At 39.3% G+C, this 23,522-nt stretch overlaps 1 protein-coding gene across 1 annotated transcript in view; it reads left to right on the top strand.

Moving 5' to 3' along the window:
* Positions 1 to 22,084, top strand: part of LOC103096325 (carcinoembryonic antigen-related cell adhesion molecule 6-like) — a 32,761-nt gene extending 10,677 nt beyond the window's left edge. The window contains exons 2-9 of the mRNA XM_007491549.2: positions 1,186 to 1,548; positions 3,584 to 3,859; positions 3,938 to 4,210; positions 12,274 to 12,406; positions 15,900 to 15,949; positions 18,319 to 18,380; positions 20,435 to 20,488; positions 20,673 to 22,084. Coding sequence (XP_007491611.2) covers positions 1,186 to 1,548; positions 3,584 to 3,859; positions 3,938 to 4,210; positions 12,274 to 12,406; positions 15,900 to 15,949; positions 18,319 to 18,380; positions 20,435 to 20,488; positions 20,673 to 20,759 — 1,298 coding nt within the window. The 3' untranslated portion in view covers positions 20,760 to 22,084. The remainder of the gene's footprint in view (positions 1 to 1,185; positions 1,549 to 3,583; positions 3,860 to 3,937; positions 4,211 to 12,273; positions 12,407 to 15,899; positions 15,950 to 18,318; positions 18,381 to 20,434; positions 20,489 to 20,672) is intronic.
* Positions 22,085 to 23,522: the final 1,438 nt, after the last annotated feature.

Genomic DNA, 23,522 nt, shown 5'->3' with positions numbered 1-23,522 from the left:
CAGGAAAACTGCTTTCTGCTAATAAAGATTTTCCTTTTTAGTTTGACCATAGAGATCTGCTATTAAAAAAAACAACAACCCATAAAACAAATAGCATATCTTATGTGGAGTCAGCTGCAATGAGTCTTGATCACCAGGAATAGGAAAGATTCTCCAGTAGATCCTCCAATTGCTCATCAGAGAGTCACCCCTGGTGAATAAAATCTCCAGTTGATTCCCAGAGGTTTCTGATAAGTGTCTGGGGAAGAAGGAAATCTCGGGTATGATCACTTTGTGGTTTGCCAGGTATGATGAGTAACAATTCTGAGACTACGTTCCAGGTAAGAAAATAAATTTATTGACCAGGCTAGCAATAACCGATAAATTAATTGGTTAGTGATCTCTCTCAATGATCAAATACCAAAACATAAAGGTTCCAAGGTCATTAAATACCATTTTGTAAACTCATTATTCAGCTCCACCATAGACAGATCACCTATTTCTAATGGATGAATAGCTAATGAAGAGGTCGTCCAACAATTTCCCAGTCTGTCCCCAGTTCCTTGATGTTGGTTGAGAATCACATGCCAGTCTTCAGATTCTGATGTCTAAAACACAAAAGGAAAAATCAGGCCATAGCTGCTTATTGCCCATTCACCCCAACAGACACACCTGGCTTAAGCTAGTTTTTGTCTCCTGGGCAGGATAGTACCCGCAACCTCACTTTTAAGTTGCCCCAAGTTAGAAGATGCTCTGCAGTAGGGAATGTGGAAGGCATCCCTTGGATGTTTAGGAACAAAGAAAAGAGGAAAACAGTTTGAAGGCTAGATCTGATGCTTAGTTTAAAAAATTTAGAAATAGAAATTATACTATATTAAATTATTGATAATTTATACTTAGAAGTAAATAGATTATAAATATAAAAAGATAAATTAGATTTATAAATTTTAAATAAAAATTTTAGTTTAATTAATTTTAATTAAAACATAAATTATATTTAAAAATTTTAAATTTAAAATATAATTTTTAGTTTAATTGATTTTAATTAAAATATAAATTATATTTATAAATTAATAAAAATAAAATATTTTTAAAATCTTCTCAGTGTGTAGTCTCCATCCTTACCTTGGAAGCAGCTCAGTGATCTGGGTTTCTTAGCAAGGCAAAGGGATCTTGCTGACCTCTGTCTCTTTCCTCTGCTCTCAGCCTCCATCCTTAGCTGTTGGATCCAGTCAACATCTGCTCAAGGTAATCCTGTTCGTATTGTGCCCATCCCACCCTATGGGACTGTGGGCAGCAACGTCCTCTTGACCATCTTGGGATTCACAGAGAAGGGTAGCACCTATACTTGGTACAGAAAGACAAGAGAGGCTTCCAACCAGATTGCAAGCTACTCTTTACGTACTAGAGTACAGACGCCAGAAGATAGCCGAGAGAAAATACTCCCTGATGGTGCCCTGCTCATCCCCAACCTCAGCCTCAGTGATGCCAGTATCTACATTCTGAAAATTACTATTTACAGTGTTGGAGTTGGAGTATATGAAGTAATAACCCAATTAAGAGTGTATGGTAAGTGTTGCCCTTCCTGTGGACGCGCCACTCCGACACCCTCCCTCTAGATGGCATGAGAAGCCGCCTCTGAGCTGTTGACAGGACCACCAAGGGGAGGACATCTGCATTTCCTCTATTTTCTAGAGAAAAGGCCAAGACAGAGGAACTTGGGCTTCTCTGAGGGTCACAAAACCTTCTGAGATCTCAGTTGGAGGGAAAGACAAATTCAGGGAACTAAGAGGTCATCTGGGACTCCACAGGGCCAACTTTCCCAATGAGGAGAGCTTTTCAGTTGGGGAATGGATTAAAGTGGCTAACATTTCTAGAATAATTGAAGGGTTTCAAAGTCTTCTATGTGTCATATTTCATTTGATTCTCACAAAGACCCTGCAATGTAAATGCCACTTTTATTAATAAGAAAAATGTGACTGAGAAAGACTAAGGGACTTGGACAGAGTCAGATAGCCATTAAGAAGCTGAGACAGGATTTGAACTCAGGGTTTCCTGACCTCCATCTCCAACATTCCATCCACTGAATGAACTAGATGCCTTCCAGATGAGGTGAGGGTTACCTCAGGAGATAGTGATCTCTCCAGCACCGAGTATCTCGGAGGAGTGGGGAGAGGATAGGGAAGTTGTCCTCAGCACCCTTTGGGATCCTTGTAAGGGAGAAGGTTTATATGATTCCAGGTGGCCCTAGAGGGGAGATCAGAGAAAGTTAAAGGGAAGCCAATGTCACCATAGCATAAGGGAGACCTTATTAGCAGAGGTGTCCAGCTGGGAGAAAAGATAATTGATGAGGTTATATAGAAAAGCTCATGCCATTTTCTATCACTGATTCTCTGTTGATGAGACACTGATAAATTGTTGACCTGCTATAGACCTCATCCCAACCAGGCTCCTGAGCCCTTAGTGGCTGCTAGAGAATTTCTCCTGGGGCAGAGAACTTCTGCTGATTGCTTTGTGCCCCCAGGTGGCTAAAGAAGGAACGAAAGACACACTTGTTCAGTCATTTAACAGTGTCCAATTGAACAGGACCCTATAATCTTTCTCTAAAGGATTTCTTGGCAAAGATGCTGGAGTAGTTCACCATTTCTGACTCCAGTGAGCCCCAATTATTTTTTCATTTTCATTTGAAATTTTTATTTATTCAATTTAGAACATTATTCCTTGGTTACAAGAATCATGTTCTTTCCTTCCCATCCCTCCACCCCTTCCCATAGCCTATGCCCAATTCCACAGGGTATTATATGTGTCCTTGATCAGGACCTATTTCCATGTTGTTGATGTTTGCACTAGGTTGTTCCTTTAGGGTCTACATCCCCAGTCATATCCCCATCGGCCATGTGATTAAGCAGTTATTTTTCTTCTTTTTCTATTCTCACAATTTTTCCTCTGAATGTGGATAATGTTCTTCCTCGTAAATCCCTCAGAATTGTCCTGGGTCATTGCATTGCTGTTAGTAGAGAAGTCCATTCCATTCGATTGCACCACAGTGTATCCATCTCTGTGTACAATGTTCTCCTGGTCCTGCTCCTCTCACTCTGCATCAGTTCCTGGAGGTCCTTTCCTCAATGTGCGCCTGATTTTAAAGATGAGGAACTAAAGCAAGTAGGAGTTAAATGACTTGTCCAGAGAAACAGAGCTAGTATTTGAAGTCTCTTTTGAATGCGAATCTTTCTGACTTGAGTCCTCGAGCTCTTTCTGCTACCTCACTTTGCTGTCACACCAAGCATACAGTAGATACAATAGATGCTTCTTCCCTGCTCCCATCCACATCTTAGTTACTGGCTGGTGCCTGTCCTGGGACCTGTCTGAGGGGATGGACAGATCAGGATATAGCACTTCTTCCCCAGGATATACTGATCGCTTTCCTCATTAGTACAACTATTGAATCGTGTAGAATCTCTTTCCCCTGGTTTCAGGACCCATTCCTATATGTCTGCAATAAAAGGGTCTGGGTGTGGGCTTCAAGCGTTTGTTTCTCACCAAGATGTAGTCTGGTGGAGACACAGTCCAGCTCTTCACGCAAGTCTCTCTTCTCTCTCTACAGAAAAACTGGCCAGACCTAACATCACTACCAATAGCATCAAAGTCAGAGAGAACGAGTCTTTGGTATTCACATGCAGCACAGAAAACGAGAGGGCAAACATTGTGTGGTTCTTTAATAACCAGCCCTTGCCACTCACTGAGAGGACTGACACATCTGAAAATAACCAGACCCTCACCATCAAGAGTGTGAGGAGAGAAGATGCTGGGTTCTATCAGTGTGAAGCCTGGAATCCAATTGATGCCAAGAGAAGTAACCCTTTTAGCCTGATGGTGAACTGTGAGTGATTCTAATTCTCCCTCCCCAACCAACTCTTTCTCCAACAATTTCTGACATCTCTCTTTCATCTTTACACAGATGGACCAGACACTATCAAGATTTTTCAGAGCCCTGAAAGTGAGAAGATTGAAGTCCGATTCAACAATTCCCTGACTTTAGAGTGTCAGGCTCCATCTAATCCACCTGTTCACTATGAATGGCATGCCCATGACAGTTCTGAGCTGATACACTCAGGAAGCACTTACACCATCCCCCATGCATCTTGGGAACATTCAGGAAAGTATACATGTTGGGCAAGGAACAATGTGACCAAGTTATCATTGTCCAAGAACATCACAATCAAGGTGATCGGTAAGTAGTCTTGGCTTAACTTAGGGTGGGATTCCAAGAGGAGGTGCTCAGGCCCAATCAAGAGGCCAGCTTTTTATGGGGAAATGGGAGTGGAAATGTAAGGAAAGAATCTGACTCTAGGTTCTGTGATCAGATTTGTAGTGAATATGAGTCCAAATACTGCTATGTGTTCTTTGGTAGAAATGGAGACTATTTTCCTTTTCTGTTCTAATAATATTAAAAATAGTCATGTCCAATACAAGCTCATTCATCATTCAGCACACATTTAGGTGTCTACCTTGTGCAGAGCACCATCAGGGAACTAAGGTAAATACCAGGTAAATACCAATTCTCCTTTTAGAGACCTTACAATCAAGTTGAAGATTCAGATCCCAAAACAAGTAATTGATACACAATATTACATGAGAAGCATAGATTATGGCTGCGAAATAAAAGTGTTGTGGGAAGCCTAGAGGACAAATCCACTTGAGTTGTCAGTAGGGCAGAAATTAGATTTGGTTTAAGAGAAGAACTATCACTTGAGTTGTGTTCTAAAGAATGGGGAGAACTAGCAGCAATGCAATGATTCAGGACAATTCTGAGGGACTTATGATAAAGAACGTTATTCACATTCAGAGGAAGAACTGTGGGAGAGGAAATTCAGAAGAAAAACAACTGCTTGATCACATGGTTCGATGGGGATATGATTGGGGATACAGACTCTAAATGATTACCCTAGTGCAAATATGGAAATAGGTCTTAATCAGTGACATACATAAAACCCAGTGGAATTGCTTGTTGACTATGGAGGGGGTGGGAGAAGGGGGAAAGAATGTGATTCATGTAACCATGGAAAATATTCTAAATTAATTAAATAAAAAATTTAAAAAGGAAATATAAAATACATCTAAATAAAAAAGAAAGAAGGAAAAAGAAAAGAAAGAAAAAAGAAGGAAGGAAAGAAGGAAAGAAAGAAAGAAGGAAGGAAAGAAAGAAAGAAGGAAAGAAAGAAGGAAGGAAGGAAAGAAAGAAGAAAGAATGAATGTAAGAAAGAAAGGAAGGAAGGAAGGAAGGAAGGAAGGAAGGAAGAAGGAAAGAATGAAGGAAGGAAAGAAAGAAAGAAAGAAAGAAAGAAAGAAAGAAAGAAAGAAAGAAAGAAAGAAAGAAAGAAAGAAAGAAAGAAAGAAAGAAAGAAAGAAAGAAAGAAAGAAAGAAAGAAAGAAAGAAGGAAAGAAAGAAGGAAAGAAGGAAAGAAGGAAAGAAAGAAAGAGAAAGAAAGAAAGAAAGAAAGAACAGAAGAGAAGTTCAAGTGGCCAAAGGGTAGAAGGGTAACTATTCCATTTCTATAGAGAAATATTGCAAGCTAGTATTCAGAAGTGTAGAAGTACAGTTTATATTTTAATGCACCAAGTAGACCAATGCTACCATTCTGGAGAGGCCTTGAATGTCAAGTCAAGGATAAGAAGGGTATTCAGTAGATAAGAAGGAGTCACTAAAGACTTTATTTTTTATTTATAATTCAAATATATTTTATGGAGAAATTGTAATAAACTAAAGTATTATGTTTCTAAAACTATAAAGCTTTTTAAAAATTTTATATTAGATGATTTGGAATATTTTTCCATGGTTACAAGACTCATGTTCCTTCCCTCCCCTCCCCCCACCCCCTTCCCCTATCTGACACCCAATTCCAATGGGTTTAACATGTGTCATTGATCAAGACCCATTTCCATATTATTAGTATTTGTACCAGGGTGATTGTTTAGTCTACATCTCCAATCATATCCCCATCAACCAATGTAATCAAGCAGTTGTTTTTCTTCTGTGTTTCCGCTCCCACAGTTCTTCCTCTGAATGTAAATAGTGTTCTTTCTCATAAGTCCCTCAGAATTGTCCTGGGTAATTGCATTGCTGCTAGTAGAGAAGTTCATTACATTTGATTTTTACCACAGATTAAAGATTTTTTAGAAGAGAAGAGAAATGAGAAATGAGAGATGATCACATACACGTCTCTCATCCAGGTTGTTTGGATCAAGTCAAAAATGATATGTATCTTACCAAGGCCCTTCATCTCACTGGGCAAACCAGTAAGACTCCACCTGACACTCAAGGGTCAGAGTTTTGTTTAATGTGACCATGGTCACATTTCCAGTTCATTTTTTACTTCATCAAAATAACCTGGAAATGTAAAAACTGAGGGAAGCTAATGTTCTTTTTAGTCTCAATTTCAGAGAAAATTGGCCTCTGCTCCATGATAATGAGATGAGAAAATAGGTAAGATAATAATAGGTAAATAAGGCAGGAGTGGCTATAGAAGTGCATTTTCAGAATGCTTTGTCATTGAGAGACCACACAAAATACCAAAAGGAAGAGTAAAAAGGGACTCTGTAGCTCAGCTCTGCATTACATCCCAACAAATGTCTAGAAAGATAAAAAATTTTAGTAGTCATTCAATGGGAAAACCAAGTGAGTCATTTTTCCATCCACTGTCAGTGTTTTAACAAAGAACAGTCTGGACAACTGGGCTAACCAGGAAGATGACAAGAGGACTAGTGACTGAATGAGGTTATGCAGCTGGTGAAAAAATCTGAGGCTTTATTGTGAATGGGGAGCTGAAGCTTCGTCCCCTGTCTGGATCTGAGACCTACAGCTGAGTAACAAAGATATGAGAGCTCAGAACAAGGGGAGACCTTTAGTCCTGCACTTACACAACCTTAATGTAGCTAATAGGCGCTGGGGTCAGCAATAGTATACTAGAACTCCCATTAGGGACAAGTCCACAGTGGTGTTGCCAAGACACAAATCGATGGCAAAAGGTTGTAAAACTCAGATAAGGAGGGCAGTGACCAGAATAAGCTCCAGATAAGACTGCTTTGGGCACACTAAAAGTTACCAGATCACCTTTCTGAGCCATTTTGATATCACTGAGGAACAAAACACTCAATATTTAAAGGAAGTAGCAGCAAGATACCAGAGAATACAAATCAAGATTGAATAAGGTCCACTCAGTTCTTCCAGAAGTGGGCAAAGCCTGATGATAATACAAAGTACCAATTCAGGAAGTCTAAATTCAACAAGATTGAAAAAAATATTCTCCTAAGGAAAAAAGCTATTATGTTGCCATGATTGACAAAGATACAAACCTAGGAAAAATGATTCCAAAATATCTATAAGAAAAGTCTCAAATAAAAAATCATAACATGGACAACTAGATTTTCTGAAAGGAAAAAAACAATAAAATTTTAAGGAGTTTTAAATTATTTTATAATAATATGTAAAGAGAACATTAACTCATTTAATCCTCACAAGAACCCTGCAAGTGGATACTTTCATCATCCCCTTTTACATATGAGGAACCAGAGGCAAATAGAGGTTAAATTGCTCATCCAGAGTCACGCAACTAGTAAAAGTGTGAGGCTAGATTTGAATTCAAGCCTGCCTAAGGCCAGGACCAATACTCTATCCACTCTATCTCCTCTAAGTATGCAGAAAAGGCTTAGAAGAAGAATTAATTGCTTAGTTCAAGAGATAAAAAAGTTACTCATGTGATGGACTTCCTGAAAATTAACATAAAAATGTTAATGAATGTGGGACAAGGAAGACCTGCCTTTAACACATGTTAAACAGCTGCAACCTCAAACCCCAAACAAGTTCAAGGTCTCTTGTCTTGGCTCAAAATTACATCAATCCCACCAGGATTGGTTGGTCTCTTTGATCTTGTGCTCTATTGGCACTATAAACTTTAGCTTTGTGCTTCTTTGGCACTGTACAGTGGCTCTATTTGTATTATCTTGTCCTAGAATCAGACAGAATCATTAAGCAAAGTCCCATAATTTTTTTAAACAATCAATGGAGTCATTTTTTTTTTAGACTAAAGCTTTGTGGACATGCATTAATATCAGAACAAATGTATTTAAAACTTATATTACTGCAAAATAAAAAAAAAATTAAAGAAAAATCTTCTCAATACTGTTGACATGTGCTTCCCATACAAAAAAGAGAAAAAATAAAACTCAGATACTATATTGCACATGCAATAAAAATCAAAGTTAAAAAAGTTTTAAAAATCAGAAATATATAGCATAAAATGAGTGACACATTGTCAGTCATGTGTGAGTACAAATGATTCCCAGAATAAAACAGTAACACAGTAGATAATGCACATTCAAAGAAGTACCAAAGTCCTCCCAAATTCACAATAACCCAGTTAATTACAATAGCTAACAAATCCACAACATATTTCACATAAGTTGCTGTATGACATAAAAAAAGCTATGAACTGATGGATATTTGTCACAATTTTTACAGATGTAGCAACTCTTTCAACCTTGGCAAACATATTTTTAAACAAAGGAAAGCTTATTTGAGTCTAGAACATCACCAAGAAATCTAGATTGTTCTGCTGGAAGTAAATTAAAATGAAGAGTTTTGCAGGAGCTGTTCTTCCTGGCTTCCTGATACATATAAACACCTTGGTGTGATAATTAAAAGAGTGGGTGCCTTAAACTGTAAGAGTTAAAATGGTTGAGGTTGTAAACTGTAGTGAGTAAAATAGTGGAAGGTATAAATTGTGATAGATATAAGAGTGGGTGAGTAAATTGTGACCGCAGAAAATATGTTTTCACTACAGTGTCTTGTTTTAAATCAAATATAAGGTGGTTGCCAGGGAAATATTCCCAATTATGAATATACCCAAGTCAACTGGGTTTTATAGAGAATTTAATTAATAATACAATGAGGAATCAAAGAAAGAGAGAGAGAGAAGAAAAGGAAATAAATGAGAAAAGAATAGGCCGGCCCAGGCAGCCCTGGCCAACCCAGGCCTAAGCCCTAAAAGAAAATATCAGTCAGTCCTAATCACTCACCATAAGATCTGTTCAAGTGAGGATTCAGGGGGACAGAGTCTCCCCAGAGGGAGTTCTAGCCAGAGTCAGCCTCCCTTAAGAGACCTCCTTAGAGATTCTCTCTCAAGAGCCTGTATATCTCAAGAGATTTCTCAACAGTCTGTCCTTTTTCTTATATAGTGGGTTTTCTCCTATGTCACCTCCCCTAAGTTCTTCCATCTACCAATCACAGTAGATGTTTTCCAAAGGACAGCCCATTCTGAATTCACACCTGAGTAGACTAATCCTTTTAGTAATCCACACCTGAGTAGGTTAGAATCTCTGTGTAAGTTTTTTCCTCTTTGCTCCTTTTAAGTTCACAAGTTGCCTGACCTTTATAGGTACTTAGCACCCCTTTGTAATTAATTCTAAAAATAGGCATGGCTTAAGTATGGGTTTAAGTATTTTTCATTGTTCAGCAAGGAGTTTTCTCCCCTAAAGCAGTCTTAAGTACAGGTGGAGTGAGGTCTTCCCATTTTTGATCTAAGTAGAGTTCTCACTGTCCAAATGGGGAATGTTCCCAATAGGGAATTGTCTCAATGGGGAATTTTTTAACATTCATAAGTCTGAGAAATTTCAAGATTCACATTGGTAGGAACATTTCTTTGTTTCTCTACCTTTAATATAGCATTCTTTATTATTTATATATATATATATGTAAATAAAATATCATCCACTCAGAAACCACTAGTTATGTAAAATTATTTCTGAATGAAATTCTTTTAATTTAAACAATTAAATTCTTAGCTTATTAAATTCTCTAAAGGTTGTATATAATTTAACCAGTTTTGTTGAAATCCATCCATCATCATCTATGTGAAAATTAACAAAGGCAACACGTGATCTTCAATGGATCTAGTGACAAGGGTTTTAGGCAAGATGTCCATGGGCTTACAATGATATTTTGTTCTCCAGCAGAGGTAAAGGCACAAAGTAAAGATCAATATAGGCAAAACATAGCAGCTTAAAATGATTCAGTATAACAGAAAGATATTGATTAAATTAAAACATAAAAAAATTTAAACCTTAAAGCAATTAGTAAATACAATAATATAAACAAAGGTGCAGGCAGGCAGTGTAGTCAAAATCCTTTTCACCAATCCCAATAGACTTGTTCACTAATATAGAAAGAGAATAAACTCAAAAAGTTAGCAAGAAACTTCCAGAACATTTCCTCCCCCAGGATTCATTATCCATTTAGATTCTGTTCATCAGAGGTCTGAATTTCCTTATAGAAGCACAGGGCAGAATCTCCACTCTGCATGTTGAGAGCAGTTAGGACTTTTAGAACTTTGTCAATATATTACAGGTTGGTTTGTAGCATAAGCAGCCTAGCTTCTGGCATATTCTTGAGGAGAAGGAAATAAAGTGGAAAATCTCCAATGAAAATAGAGATTCCCAGGATAAGAATTAAGCAGATCCAAACTGCACTTTTTAGCTCTACCAACTCAAACCTTTGTTTCAGAGTTTCAAGCATGCTTTGCAATAGCATTTTTCCTGAAAGAAGCTGAATGGGGTTTGTTTATAGAGTAAACATAAAGAGGCAAAATTTTGAGGGGAAAAATAGTGTATTTGTATATGAGAGGAAAAATGTTTCTCCTTAGTGTTTTGGGTCAAGAGAAAGAAGGGAAAAAATCAGACTTATTCCCCAGAACTGATGTTAAATCTATTGATTTGGAACTAATTGCCCTTCCTGTGAAAAAACCTTTAGTTGTAACAGCCTTCTAAATGAAGAGTCCAGAATTAAAAAAAAATCTGCTTAAAAAATTAGAAGGTGTGGGGTTCTTTTCTCCACGCTGAAACATGGCTATGGCAGACTAGAAGCACACACATGGAATGTGGAAAGGGATTGGGGCGGAAAGATTATTATACATCATCCTTTGTGGAAAAAAAATGGCTGGGATTGGCAGGCTTTTATGGCGGGTCTGGTCTCAGCAAGAAGAGGTTCCAAGCTCAGTGGAGAGTGTTGAGGAATCACTGGCCAAGCAGATAGACAGGAGAAACAGCAGGCAGCAGGAGGTGGCAGGGTGTGGCTGGAGTGCAGGCACACCCTGCCATGGATCCTATGTGTTTGGAACTTTTACAAAAAATGACCAAACATCAGGGCATAAAACCCTCGAAAACAAATGCAAAACAGAGAAGTATTTTTATAAACCCTTACCTTCCATCTTAGAATCAATACTCCATATTGATTCCAAGGCAGAAGATAAGGGCTAAGCAATAGGGGTGAAGTGACTTGCCCAGGGTCACTCAGCTATGAAGTATCTGAGGCCAGATTTGAACCCAGGACCTCCCATCTCTGGGCCTGTAACTCAATCCAGTGAGCCATTCAGTTGTCCCCCAAACAGAGATGTATTAAACATATCTTGTACTTATCACAATGTAATAAAAATTGTATGAAGAAAGAATCTTTGAAGAAAACTTTGAAAATTACAAACTAAATGCCAATTCTACAAAACTGTAGGTTTAAGGACTGCATCATCATTTCTCCTCTTGTCCACAATAAGTAATCTCATTGCTATGAGCAAATCACAGCTCGTCTTGCAGGAAATGGCAATCGTTGTCTTTAATGACAATACACAAAGTATTTGAAATACAAAAATGAAAGACAAAGACTGAACTAGAGGAACTACTAGAGTCAGAAATAGTAGTGAGGAAAATATTGAAAAATTCACATGGAAAATGATAAAGACTTGAATCTTGCCAGTGTAGTGAGCAGTGTGAGATCGAGAAGGGGTAGATGTGAGAAATACTCTTCACGACTAATCAACAGAAATAACCGTAACATTCAGGAGAATCTCACAGCAATTGATTCGATGTGAAGTTTGAAGGCGAGAGAAGGTCAAAGATGTTGCCAATATGAATCTGGGTGCCCGAGAGGTGAGTGGAGCCATCAACAGAAATAGAAATGGTCAGTAGACACAATGTGAGGAGGAAATCACGAGTTCAGAGATTGGGTCTGTAGAGATTGATGTCTTTGCCCCCAATTTAAGCGTCTTTAACATTTGCCAGACACTGCAATGCGATCTTGCCAAATGGATCCTCAGCCTTTGAGGATCAATGGTCAAGTCTACTTCTACAATTAACAGATATTTATTAAGTATTTACAGTGTTCCAGACACTGCCCAAATACTAAGCTCATACTGTCATGTACTCTTCAAAAAGGCTCACAGTTCTTTTTCTCTTCTCTGTCCACATCAGATAAGTATCTAGGAGGAAGGAAAGGCTCCTCACTGTCTGCAGGGGCCATCATTGGCATTGTGATTGGAGAACTAGTTGGAATCGTTCTGATTGGGGCACTCATCTATTTCCTGTTTATCAGAAAAACTGGAAGGTAAAATGACGCTCCCTCTGGTTTTCCTCCTTTGTAGTTGGTCTCCCTGAACAAGGAAGAGAAGCTTAAATTGTCTTCTGTACTATATGCCAACTTCTGGGGCTCAATCCATCTCCTTTCCCTAAACTCCTTTCCAGCACTGGTTTTCTTGGGTGGCTGCCTTTTCTGGGCTTTCATCCTTCCCCGTCCCTCACACTTCATTGCTTTTTTTTTAACATTATTTTATTTGGTCGTTTTCATACATTATTCACTGGAAACAAAGATCATTTTCTTTTCCTCCCCTCCCCTCCCACCCCCCACCCCCCCGCCTTTCCCTCTCCCATAGCCGACACATGATTCCACTGGTTATCACATGTGTTCTTGATTCGAACCCATTTCCCTGTTGTTGGAATTTGCATAATAGTGTTCATTTAGAGTCTCTCCTCAGTCTTATCTCCTCCACCCCTGTAGTCAAGCAGTTGGTTTCCTCATTACTCCCACAGTTTGTCCTCTGCTTGTGGATAGTGTTTTTTAGTTCCCTGCAGATTGTTCAGGGACATTGCATTGACACTAATGGAGAAGTCCATCACCTTCGATTGTACCACAATGTATCAGTCTCTGTGTACAATGTTCTCCTGGCTCTGCTCCTCTCACTCTGCATCACTTCCTGGAGGTCGTTCCAGTCTCCATGGAACTCCTCCACTTTATTATTCCTTTTAGCACAATAGTATTCCATCACCAACATATACCACAATTTGTTCAGCCATTCCCCAATTGAAGGGCATCCCCTCATTTTCCAATTTTTGGCCACCACAAAGAGTGCAGCTATGAATATTCTTGTACAAGTCTTTTTTCCCATTATCTCTTTGGGGTACAGACCCAGCAGTGCTATGGCTGGATCAAAGGGTAGATATTCTTTTGTTGTCCTTTGGGCATAGTTCCAAATTGCCCTCCAGAATGGTTGGATCAGTTCACAACTCCACCAGCAATGCATTAATGTCCCTACTTTGCCACATCCCCTCCAGCATTCATTACTTTCCTTTGCTGTTATGTTAGCCAATCTGCTATGTGTGAGGTGATACCTGAGAGTTGTTTTGATTTGCATCTCTCTGATTATAAGAGATGTAGAGCACTTTTTCATGTGCTTATTAATAGTTTTGATTTCTTTGGCTGAGAACTGCCTGTTCATGTCCCTTGCCCATTTGTCAATTGGAGAATGGCTTGATTTTTTGTACAATTTATTTAGTTCTTTATAAATTTGAGTAATTAAACCTTTGTCAGAGGTTTTTGTTATGAAGATTGTTTCCCAATTTGTTGCTACCCTTCTGATTTTGGTTACATTGGTTTTGTTTGTACAAAAACTTTTAATTTGATGTAATCCAGATTATTTATTTTGCATTTTGTAACTCTTTCTAATTCTTGCTTGGTTTTGAAGTATTTCCCTTCCCAAAGGTCTGACATGTATACTATTCTGTGTTTGCCTAATTTTCTTATAATTTCCTTCTTTATGTTCAAGTCATTCACCCATTTTGAATTTATCTTGGTGAAGGGTGTGAGGTGTTGATCTAAGCCTAATCTTTCCCACACTGTCCTCCAATTTTCCCAGCAGTTTTTATCGAATAGTGGATTTTTGTCCCAAAAGCTGGGATCTTTGGGTTTGTCATATACTGTCTTGCTGAGGTTGATTGCCCCCAGTCTATTCCACTGATCCTCCTTTCTGTCTCTTAGCCAGTACCAAATTGTTTTGATGACCGCTGCTTTGTAATATAGTCTGAGATCTGGGACTGCAAGACCCCCTTCCTTTGTATTTTTTTCATTATTTCCCTGGATATCCTTGATGTTTTGTTCTTCCAAATGAACTTTGTTATGGTTTTTTCTAAATCAGTAAAAAAAATTTTTGGATGTTCCATGGGTATGGCACTAAATAGATAGATGAGTTTGGGTAGGATGGTCATTTTTATTATATTGGCTCGTCCTACCCATGAGCAGTTAATGTTCTTCCAATTGTTCAAGTCTAGTTTTAGTTGTGTGGAAAGTGTTTTGTAGTTGTGTTCATATAGATCCTGTGTTTGTCTCAGGAGATAGATTCCTAAGAATTTTATTTTGTCTAGGGTAATTTTGAATGGGATTTCTCTTTCTACTTCTTGCTGCTGAGCTGTGTTGGAATTATATAGAAATGCTGATGACTTATGTGGGTTTATTTTGTATCCTGCAACTTTGCTAAAGTTGTTGATTATTTCGATTAGCTTTTTGGTTGAATCTCTAGGATTCTTTAAGTAGACCATCATGTCATCTGCAAAGAGCGATAATTTGGTCTCCTCCTTGCCTATTTTAATGCCTTCAATTTCTTTTTCTTCTCTAATTGCTACTGCTAGTGTTTCTAATACAATGTCAAATAATAGAGGTGATAATGGGCATCATTGTTTCACTCCTGATCTTAATAGGAATGCATCTAGTTTATCCCCATTGCAGATGATGTTGGCTGATGGTTTTAGATATATACTGTGTTTATTATTTTTAGGAATGACCCTTCTATTCCTATGCTTTCTAGCATTTTTAGTAGGAATGGGTGTTGTATTTTATCAAAGGCTTTTTCTGCATCTATTGAGATAATCATGTGGTTCTTGTTGGTTTGCTTGTTGATGTGGTCAATTATGTGGATAGTTTTCCTAATGTTGAACCAGCCTGCATCCCTGGTATGAATCCTACTTGATCATGGTGGATGACCCTTCTGATCACTTGCTGGAGTCTTTTTGCTAGTACCCTATTTAAAATTTTTGCATCTATATTCATTAGGGAGATTGGTCTGAAGTTTTCTTTCTCTGGTTTTGGCCTGCCTGGTTTTGGAATCAGTACCATGTTTGTGTCATAAAAGGAGTTTGGTAGAACTCCCTCTTTGCTTATTATGTCAAATAGTTTGTATAGTATTGGGATTAACTGTTCTCTGAATGTTTGATAGAATTCACTGGTGAATACATCAGGCCCTGGGGATTTTTTCTTAGGAAGTTCTTTGATGGCCTGACACTTCATTGCTTTTTAGAAAGGGTGTTCACTTCCCCTTTGGGGTGGAGACTAGTCCTAACCATGTTTCTCAGATCCTCAAAAAAAGGAACTGACCTGCAGTAAGGTAAAGAATGGAAAGGTTGTATGGAAAAAGCAGAGAGGTTGCCACTCACAACCTGGGGAGGAACCAAGTGAGGGGAAAGACTACTGAGGTGTAACAGTTATATTAGTTTCTCTACTAAAAGAGTTATATTTTTAGAGGTTTATTAAAGATTATTAGAAATCAGAGGCAAATGTAGACTGCACAAACTAGCCAAGTAAGTGAATAACAGTCCTTATCTGTAAAGGAGCTAACAGTGAAGCAGTTGCATGTTAGCAATGAGACATGAAGTCTGAGAGCATCCAAAGACAATCCTTGGCTCCACAGCCTGCTCCAAATGTCCCCTCTAGATCAGAGAACACTTTTACTCTGGTTGGGAATGTCCATCTCAGAAGCCTGTTCTCTCTTTAGGTTCAGCAAGCACCATCTTCTAGAGAAGAAGCATTCAGCACCCAAAAATGGTAAGTAAAGGCACCAACCAACCAAGTCTGCAAATAATATTGACCTTGGGAAATGTTGCTCCAAAACAGACTTCTGTCTTAGTCTTTTCAAGAAGTTAAGAGTTATCCTTCTGATGGCATTTGCTTTCCTTTTATTGATAGTAAGACCATGAAGATTAATGCAATTCAGCTTCTCTAGTAATCCTCCCCTCCATTAAATTTAAATAGTAGCATTAATTGTACACTTATTAGACACTGTCAAATGCCCTCACATTTAGAGGATTAAGAATTAAGTTACTATTTGTGCACAGCCTGGAGAAGGTGACCGAGAACACTCACCATTCCCTTATCTCATCCTCTACTCACTTTTTGCTGTGTTCTTAACACCTATGTGACCTTGGGAAAATACCCCTATTCCTCAGTTTCCCCATTTGTATACCAAGAGAGGTGGATTAGCTGGCATAAGTTGTTCCTTCCATATCAATATCTGTGCTTCTAAATCACTGCCCAAATTCAAAATGGCATTTAAGCAGAAGATTAGAGAAAATGCGTGCAGTTTTTATTTTTACCGTGGTTTGTTGTGGCCAAAATACTCACCTCCAAATGACCAATATTGTGAGAATATGTGTCTCCATTCTTAGTGATTTCTTTTTCTAGAAATCAGACATAGCCTGTAACCAGGATTACAAACCCTTCTAGAAGAGAGGAAACTTCCAGAACTGCTATTCTAATGGCACAGCCATAGGGACTTCTGGCTCACCTCCACACCTTGACATATCTACAGAGCAAGGTGTTATGATCAAACTGATGTACTCCTTTCCCTCACTGAACTTACATTCTCTTGGTGCTTCCCTATTTTCTCTATCCAGCCCAATTCAGAGATGATAGGATGGGGTCCATCTACATTAACACTCTCGAAGACCAGATTCTTAGAACCAAAGAGTTCTAAGCCTTAACAAATATGAGTGTGCTGATCAATCATGAAATCTTGAACCCTGGAATCTCAGAACCCTAGATACTTGATACCCTGGAAATATCTACACAGGGTATTTCTCTTGCTGACTTCAGGCATTTCTTCCTTCCTCTTCCTTCCTTCCTCCTTCCTTCCTTCCTTCCTTCCTTCCTTCCTTCCTTCCTCTTCCTTCCTTCCTTCCTCCTTCCTTCCTTCCTTCCTTCCTTCCTTCCTTCCTTCCTTCCTTCCTTCCTTCCTTCCTTCCTTCCTCCTTTCCTTCTTCTTCCTTCTTTCTTTCTTCCTTCTTCCTTCTTTCTTCTTCTTCTTTCTTTCTTTCTTTCTTTCTTTCTTTTCTTTCTTTCTTTCTTTCTTTCTTTCTTTCTTTCTTCTTTCTTTCTTTCTTTCTTTCTTTCTTTCTTTCTTTCTTTCTTTCTTTCTTTTCTTTCTTTCTTTCTTTCTTTCTTTCTTTCTTTCTTTCTTTCTTCTTTCTTTCTTTCTTTCTTTCTTTCTTTCTTTCTTTCTTCTTTCTTTCTTCTCTTTCTTTCTTTCTTTCTTTCTTTTCTTTCTTTCTTTTTCTTTCTTCTTCTTCTTCTTCCTACCTTCCATCTTGGAATCAATACTGTGTATTGGTTACCAAGGCAGAAGAGCAGTAAGGGCTAGGGAATGGAGGTTAAGTGACTTGCCCAGGGTCCCACAACTAGTAAGTGTCTAAGACTAGATTTGAACCCAGGGACATCCCATCTCTGGTCCTGGCTCTCAATTTACTGCCCTACTGCCCCCTTCAGGCATGTTTTTTAAACCCTTACCTTCCATCTTGGAGTCAATACTGTGTATTGGCTTCAAGGTAGAAGAGTGGTAAGGGGTAGGCAATGGGGGTCAAGTGACTTGCCCAAGGTCACCCAGCTGGGAAGTGGTCTGAGTCCAGATTTGAACCCAGGACCTTCCATCTCTAGGCCCTGGCTCTCAATCCACTGAGCACCCAGCTGCCCCCATCCCTTCAGGCATTTCTTGAAGATATTCCTATATCATCTTTACCTCCTAGTTTCCCTAATTTCCTTTGAGTGACACCTAATGCTACCTCTTCCACAAGAAATCTTTCCTACTCACTCTTAATTCTGTTGATTATTCTGTCCACATCTACAGTTGTCTGCAAGTCGTCTCATCCTTTAGATATAATTTCCCGGATGTCAGAAACTGTCTCCTGCTTTCTTTGCACATACAATGCTTAGCACAGCGCCCAGCACATAATACATATGTACTACTAAATACTCACTGGCTCTCTCTCTGTAGGGGAAATGCAAGAGGATGGAACTCTCCTATGTTCTACCCTCTGTTTGTTGAGGGACTCTGGGTGAGAAGGAGGAGGAGTCAGTCCCTCGAGTAATTAAGGGTCAGGATCTGCCAATGAAATGTTCTGTCTCCGTTTCTTTCCTTTCAGGGGAGGACACCACCTTTTATGAGAATACAGCTTGCCTAAAAGGCTCAGCAATTCTTGCACAGGTAGGGACAGAGGATTTACACTTTGGGGGTGCCCTCAGGGAGAGGGTACGGGTCTACTTATCCAGGCCTGGTGATTCTTGATAGCCCTGAACCTTGGGCACTTGGATGTATCCCAATGATTGCATGATCATTAGAGTACACTGAAGAGCTGGAGAGTGTCTGAGGAGGATAAAAAAGAAATCTTTAGTGCTGTGAAGGGATCTGGTAGGGCACCAGCCTGGAAAAAGAGAAGACCTTTGGAGAGGAATGTGGAGGTAGGTGGGAACCCAATAACTGTCTCTGGAAGGCCGTCATGTGGATGAGGAATTTGATTTGAACTCATTGGCCCCAGAGGGCACAATTGAGATCAAGGAATGGAATTTATAGAGATTAACTGAGGCATGAAGTCAGGAAATCTTCCTAGTAATGAGATGCCAAATGTTCTCTTTCTGTTATCCACTCCTCTCCACTGAAACACCTCAGTACTTTGGTCCAAGTCATTATCAGCTTGGTCCTTGACTTCTGGAACAGGCTCCTCATTGCAACGCCAAGTTCCAGTGTCTCATCTCCCATCAATACACCTCGAAAACATATTCTTAAGGCACAGATCTGACCATGTCATTTCCTGAATCAAGAAGGCTCCAAGGCTCCCCATTCCCATGAAGAGAAACTAAAATAATTTCCTTTTTTGGGGTAGAGACACTGATCCTCTTCTCCAGGTGGATGGGCAACCTGTAGTCCTAGACTTTTTCTACATCAGTGAACACTTCAATGACTTGCCGAAGATTCTGAGGTTACAGTGTGCCAAAGGCCAAATATGAAATCAGTCCCTTCTGAATTTCAGGCCAACTCTTAACCTGCCAAGTCCTGCGCCCTGGAAAGGGCTCACCCATGGATGCAGATCTGTGCTCCCATGTTTATTGCACCCTATTATCCTTCCTGATCTAAAAAGGCCCAACCTAATGAGCCTCTTCTTTCGCCCTGTTTGGACCTTTGTTCAGGCAATCTCTCTTGTTTGGAAGTTGCTCTCTCCTCAATTCCATCTCATGGAGTCTTCCTGCCTAGTTCAGCTCAAGTGCCAACTACGTGACCATATCCTGTTCTTTCCTATTGCTAGCACCCTCCCTTTGCTCATCCTTTTGTATATGTTTGATAGTTGATAGTCTCTATACTATACTATACCCTTCCCTTGGATCATTAGATCTTTGACTTGAGAACCGTTTTGTTCTTCTCTATTTATGCCATGAGTGAATGATTAAAAATTCATTCATTCAGTGAGTGATCCATATTCAAACCACATTCAGCACTTATTGTATGATTGCCACTCTGCTAAATGAATATATTAATATTTAAATCGGGGGAAATTCCCTTTATTGGGGAATGGTAGGCACACTGAGACATTTTGCTTTGGGAATTACAGGGATGGCAAGTAGAATCAGAAGTCAGGCCAAAGTTGATTTGATTATAGTTCCAGAACTGGAAAAGAGAAGAGAAGGTTCAGTAAGGCTGAGGCATTCAGGGATGGAGTTCCAGGAGTTAAAGGACCAAGTCATGATGGGCTTATTTTCTGGTTCACTCACAGTAGCTATTCAAGAACAGAGTGGAAGAGAAGTGACTCATGGCTATAGCCCATGACTTGAGATGGCACTAGTAGCTGAGACAACAAAAAGCCAGGAAAGGGAGGTTGTTCTAGCTAGAGTTTCAGGCAGGTAAAGAGTAAGTCTTTGCAGGATTTTAGCATTATATCTGACAGGTGCTAAATAAATGTTTGTTGAAAGGATGAAGGTAGGATGGGCTAGCTGGGGCGAGGTGTCTCCTCCACCCTGAGTGTCTATAAGAAAGGTTGAGTGGCCACTTGGACCATGGCTTGTAAAGGACTTTGGTATTTGGGTCTAGGTCAGATTAGATGTTCTCTGAGCTTTCTTCTACTTCAGAGGCTTCATGATCGTGACATCTCTAAGATCCCTTTTGGTTCTCACATAGCTTTCCTTTTAGCTCCAGCATTTTCTATCCTAAGTTCCTTTCAAACTCTAGCACTGGGAGTCTTTGACTAGCTGCTGTTTCTCCCTCAATAGGGCCAGAGATCCTCCCCTACTTCGCCTGAAGTCCTGTCTGAGAGTCTCTATGAGGTATGTACCAAAGCATGACCAGGTCTTACTCAGTGACCAAGGGAGAATAAAGAATTCTGATTGAATATAAATGTTTTTTTGCTGATAGGACAGGGAAGAGGGGCAAGATTTGGAGAGAGAAGAGCTCTTCTAGTCCCCCTTTCTGTTTTGGAATGCCAATGACACATCTTCTTTCCATTCCCAGGCATTGGACATCACAGCAGAAGATGGTTATGAAAAGATCATTCCCTCAGAGAATCCACAAGATGAACGAAAAAGAAAAAGTTACTAGGGATTTTATGACTGTCCTTTTGCTTCTTTTCATTAAGGAGGGATCAGAGGCATTTCTCAGGGGAGAGATCTGAGAGATTTAGGGCAATGGGAAAAGCAATTAGGAGAGGAGAAAATGGCTGGATTTGGAGGAAGGGAAGGCTTCCAGGAACCCAGGAACATGCTGACTTCCCAGAAAAGACTGAGAGGCATGAAAGAACTAGATGGACTGGTTAGAAGCCAAGCTATCTTGTGGGATTCGTTTGGCTGCACACTCTGTTGCACTTCATGGGCTTCAGTATTTTGAATGCTTTCATGTTTTCTGGCCTTCTTTATCTCCCTTATCTAAATTAAAGTCCTCTTAGAAAGTGTCAGGCTTATTATTACTGAACTAAGATGCAGGAGATCCACCATTCCTGATAGTCCTGAGATGTTGAAATTCTCAGCTAAGAGCCCATCCTCTTATGCACCTAAGATTTCAAGTAACCAGGAACCTTTGCTTTAGATAATGTAATCTGGAAGATGGATGGAATCATCTGGGCTTCCCAGAAGCAGAATGTGGTCGATATTCCTATAACGGACAAACAAAACTAGTAATTCCAATACAATAGCAGCTGCAAGAACAAACCACTTATGGGAGAAAGAAATGCCAGCCATGGGCTCTAATGATAGTGATCCTTGGTGATATAGTGAACTACACCAATGGAGAGCTTCACTCAGGGAGAAAAGGACTTCTAGTCAGGAGCTAGTTTCCTCCCATTAGCTATAGACCCCTTACTATCCTTAAGTTTGCACTCACTTTTTCAGGAATCTTGTATTTATAGGCGAATGAACCCCATTTGTTGTTGTTTTTTGTTTTGTGGCTCGGGAATATGTTTTAGACCCAATTTTCATACTATTTCTTTTTAGTAAATACCTTTGCTCCCAATAATTGTCTTTCTGTCTGATTGCTAATGGGAAGACAACTGGTGGGGAGTTCATGAGAAACAGTGGTAGAAACCCTTCAGTTATCCTCCTGAGAGACAATATTCTTCAGCTAATGTCTGTTCACCCAAAATTATGAATTAGGGATGGGAGTCGGGTGAGATGTTGGACTATCAGGCTAAGAACTCAAAGAATTCAAGGACAGAAAGAAAAGAGCCACAACTATATGAATATTTACAGTTTGAATTTTAGTTTTAGGAAAGAACTGATGTAAGATTTAAATCAATATCAATAAGTCAAGTATTAATTGTATAAAGTTTATTAATAATTACTTGAAGTGGAAGGAATAAAAAACAGAAGTATAAAAACTAATTATCTAACAAAATAAGACCACTTGAGTAAATTCTACTGCCTGACTCAAAGCCAGCTTCCAAAGCCATGATCAAGAGAAGAGAGAGAGAGAGAGAGAGAGAGAGAGAGAGAGAGAGAGAGAGAGAGAGGGAGGGAGGGAGGGAGGGAGGGAGAGAAAGAGTTGGGGTCAACAAGAACTTTATCCTACTAACTCATGCAGTGTTTGCACTCGGCATGAGGATGCAAATGGGATGCTGGGTAGGAGAGTTCTGGGGAGCAAAATTCTAATTACACAATGGAATGAAACTGGGCATCTATCCAGTGGGACCATGGTTTAATATACTAAAATATATAGATGACATGGAATTGTGTTGGGTCTTAAGAAATGTGAATTTGATGGATTCCGAGAAATATGGAGGGATTTAGATCAACTGATGCAGAGTGAAAAGAGCAAAACAGGGAGACCAGTTCACACAGTAGCCACCATAATAATGTATAGGTGAAGAAATCCAATAGCCTCAGAAGAAATCCATTAGTCCACTGAGGGTCCAATCATGACTTTGAAAGATGGATGATGAAATGTACCTCCCACCTCTTGACCAGATAATCTATGGACAAAATCCTTTGGAAATGAACCTCAGTTTCCTAAAGAGATCAGGGGATACACAAAGAACTAGACTAGCCCTTAGAGATCTGAGGGAAGAAGAATGAGAGGGGCTTGCCACAAATTATCCTTAATTATACTGCAATACATAGTCCCCAAATCTCTAGGCTAGAAAACTCTTGTCCTACCAAAACACCCCATCAAAGTCATATATAGATTGATCAGGATGCTGTGTCCTCCCCTAGAGGTATGTACTTAAAGAATCCCATAAATGGGAGTCACTAGGTAGCTTAGTGAATAGAAAACCAGGATTAGAAATGGAAGGAGCTGGGTTCTTCCTAACTATGTGACCTTGAGAAAGTCACTTAACCTCAATTTCCTAGCCCTTACCATTCTTCTGTCTTAGAATGTATACTTAGTATTGATTCTAAGACAGAAGGAAAGGGAATAACAGTAAATGGATTTTTCCATAAAATGATAAGCATTTACATAGAACCAATTTTTTTCATTCCAATTCATATCTTTTGCTTCTCCAGATAATTTTGCAGATAAAGAAAGTGAGGTAAACATGTAAAAACAGTTTTCAACATTTTTGAAAAATACTGAGTCTCAGGGGCAGCAGTGTAGTCCAGTGGATTGAGAGCCAGGACTAGGGACGGGAGGTCCTAGGTTCAAATCTAGCCTCAGAAATTTTCCAGCTGTGTGACCCTGGGCAAGTCATTTGACCCCCAATCCGTAGTCTTTTCTACCCTTCTGCCTTGGAACAAAGGTAAGGTTTAAAAAAAAATATTGAGTCTCACCATTCCCCAATTGACAAATAGTCAAGGGACATGAATAGGCAGTTTCACATGAAGAAGTCAAAACTATCAATAAGTACACGAAAAAGTGTTCAAAATCCCTCGTGAT

The sequence above is a fragment of the Monodelphis domestica genome, chromosome 4 (genome assembly GCF_027887165.1).
Source record: "Monodelphis domestica isolate mMonDom1 chromosome 4, mMonDom1.pri, whole genome shotgun sequence".
NCBI classification, from domain to species: domain Eukaryota; kingdom Metazoa; phylum Chordata; class Mammalia; order Didelphimorphia; family Didelphidae; genus Monodelphis; species Monodelphis domestica.
The sequence above is the reverse complement of the archived record's forward strand: the minus strand, read 5'-3'. Positions and strand labels throughout refer to the sequence as shown.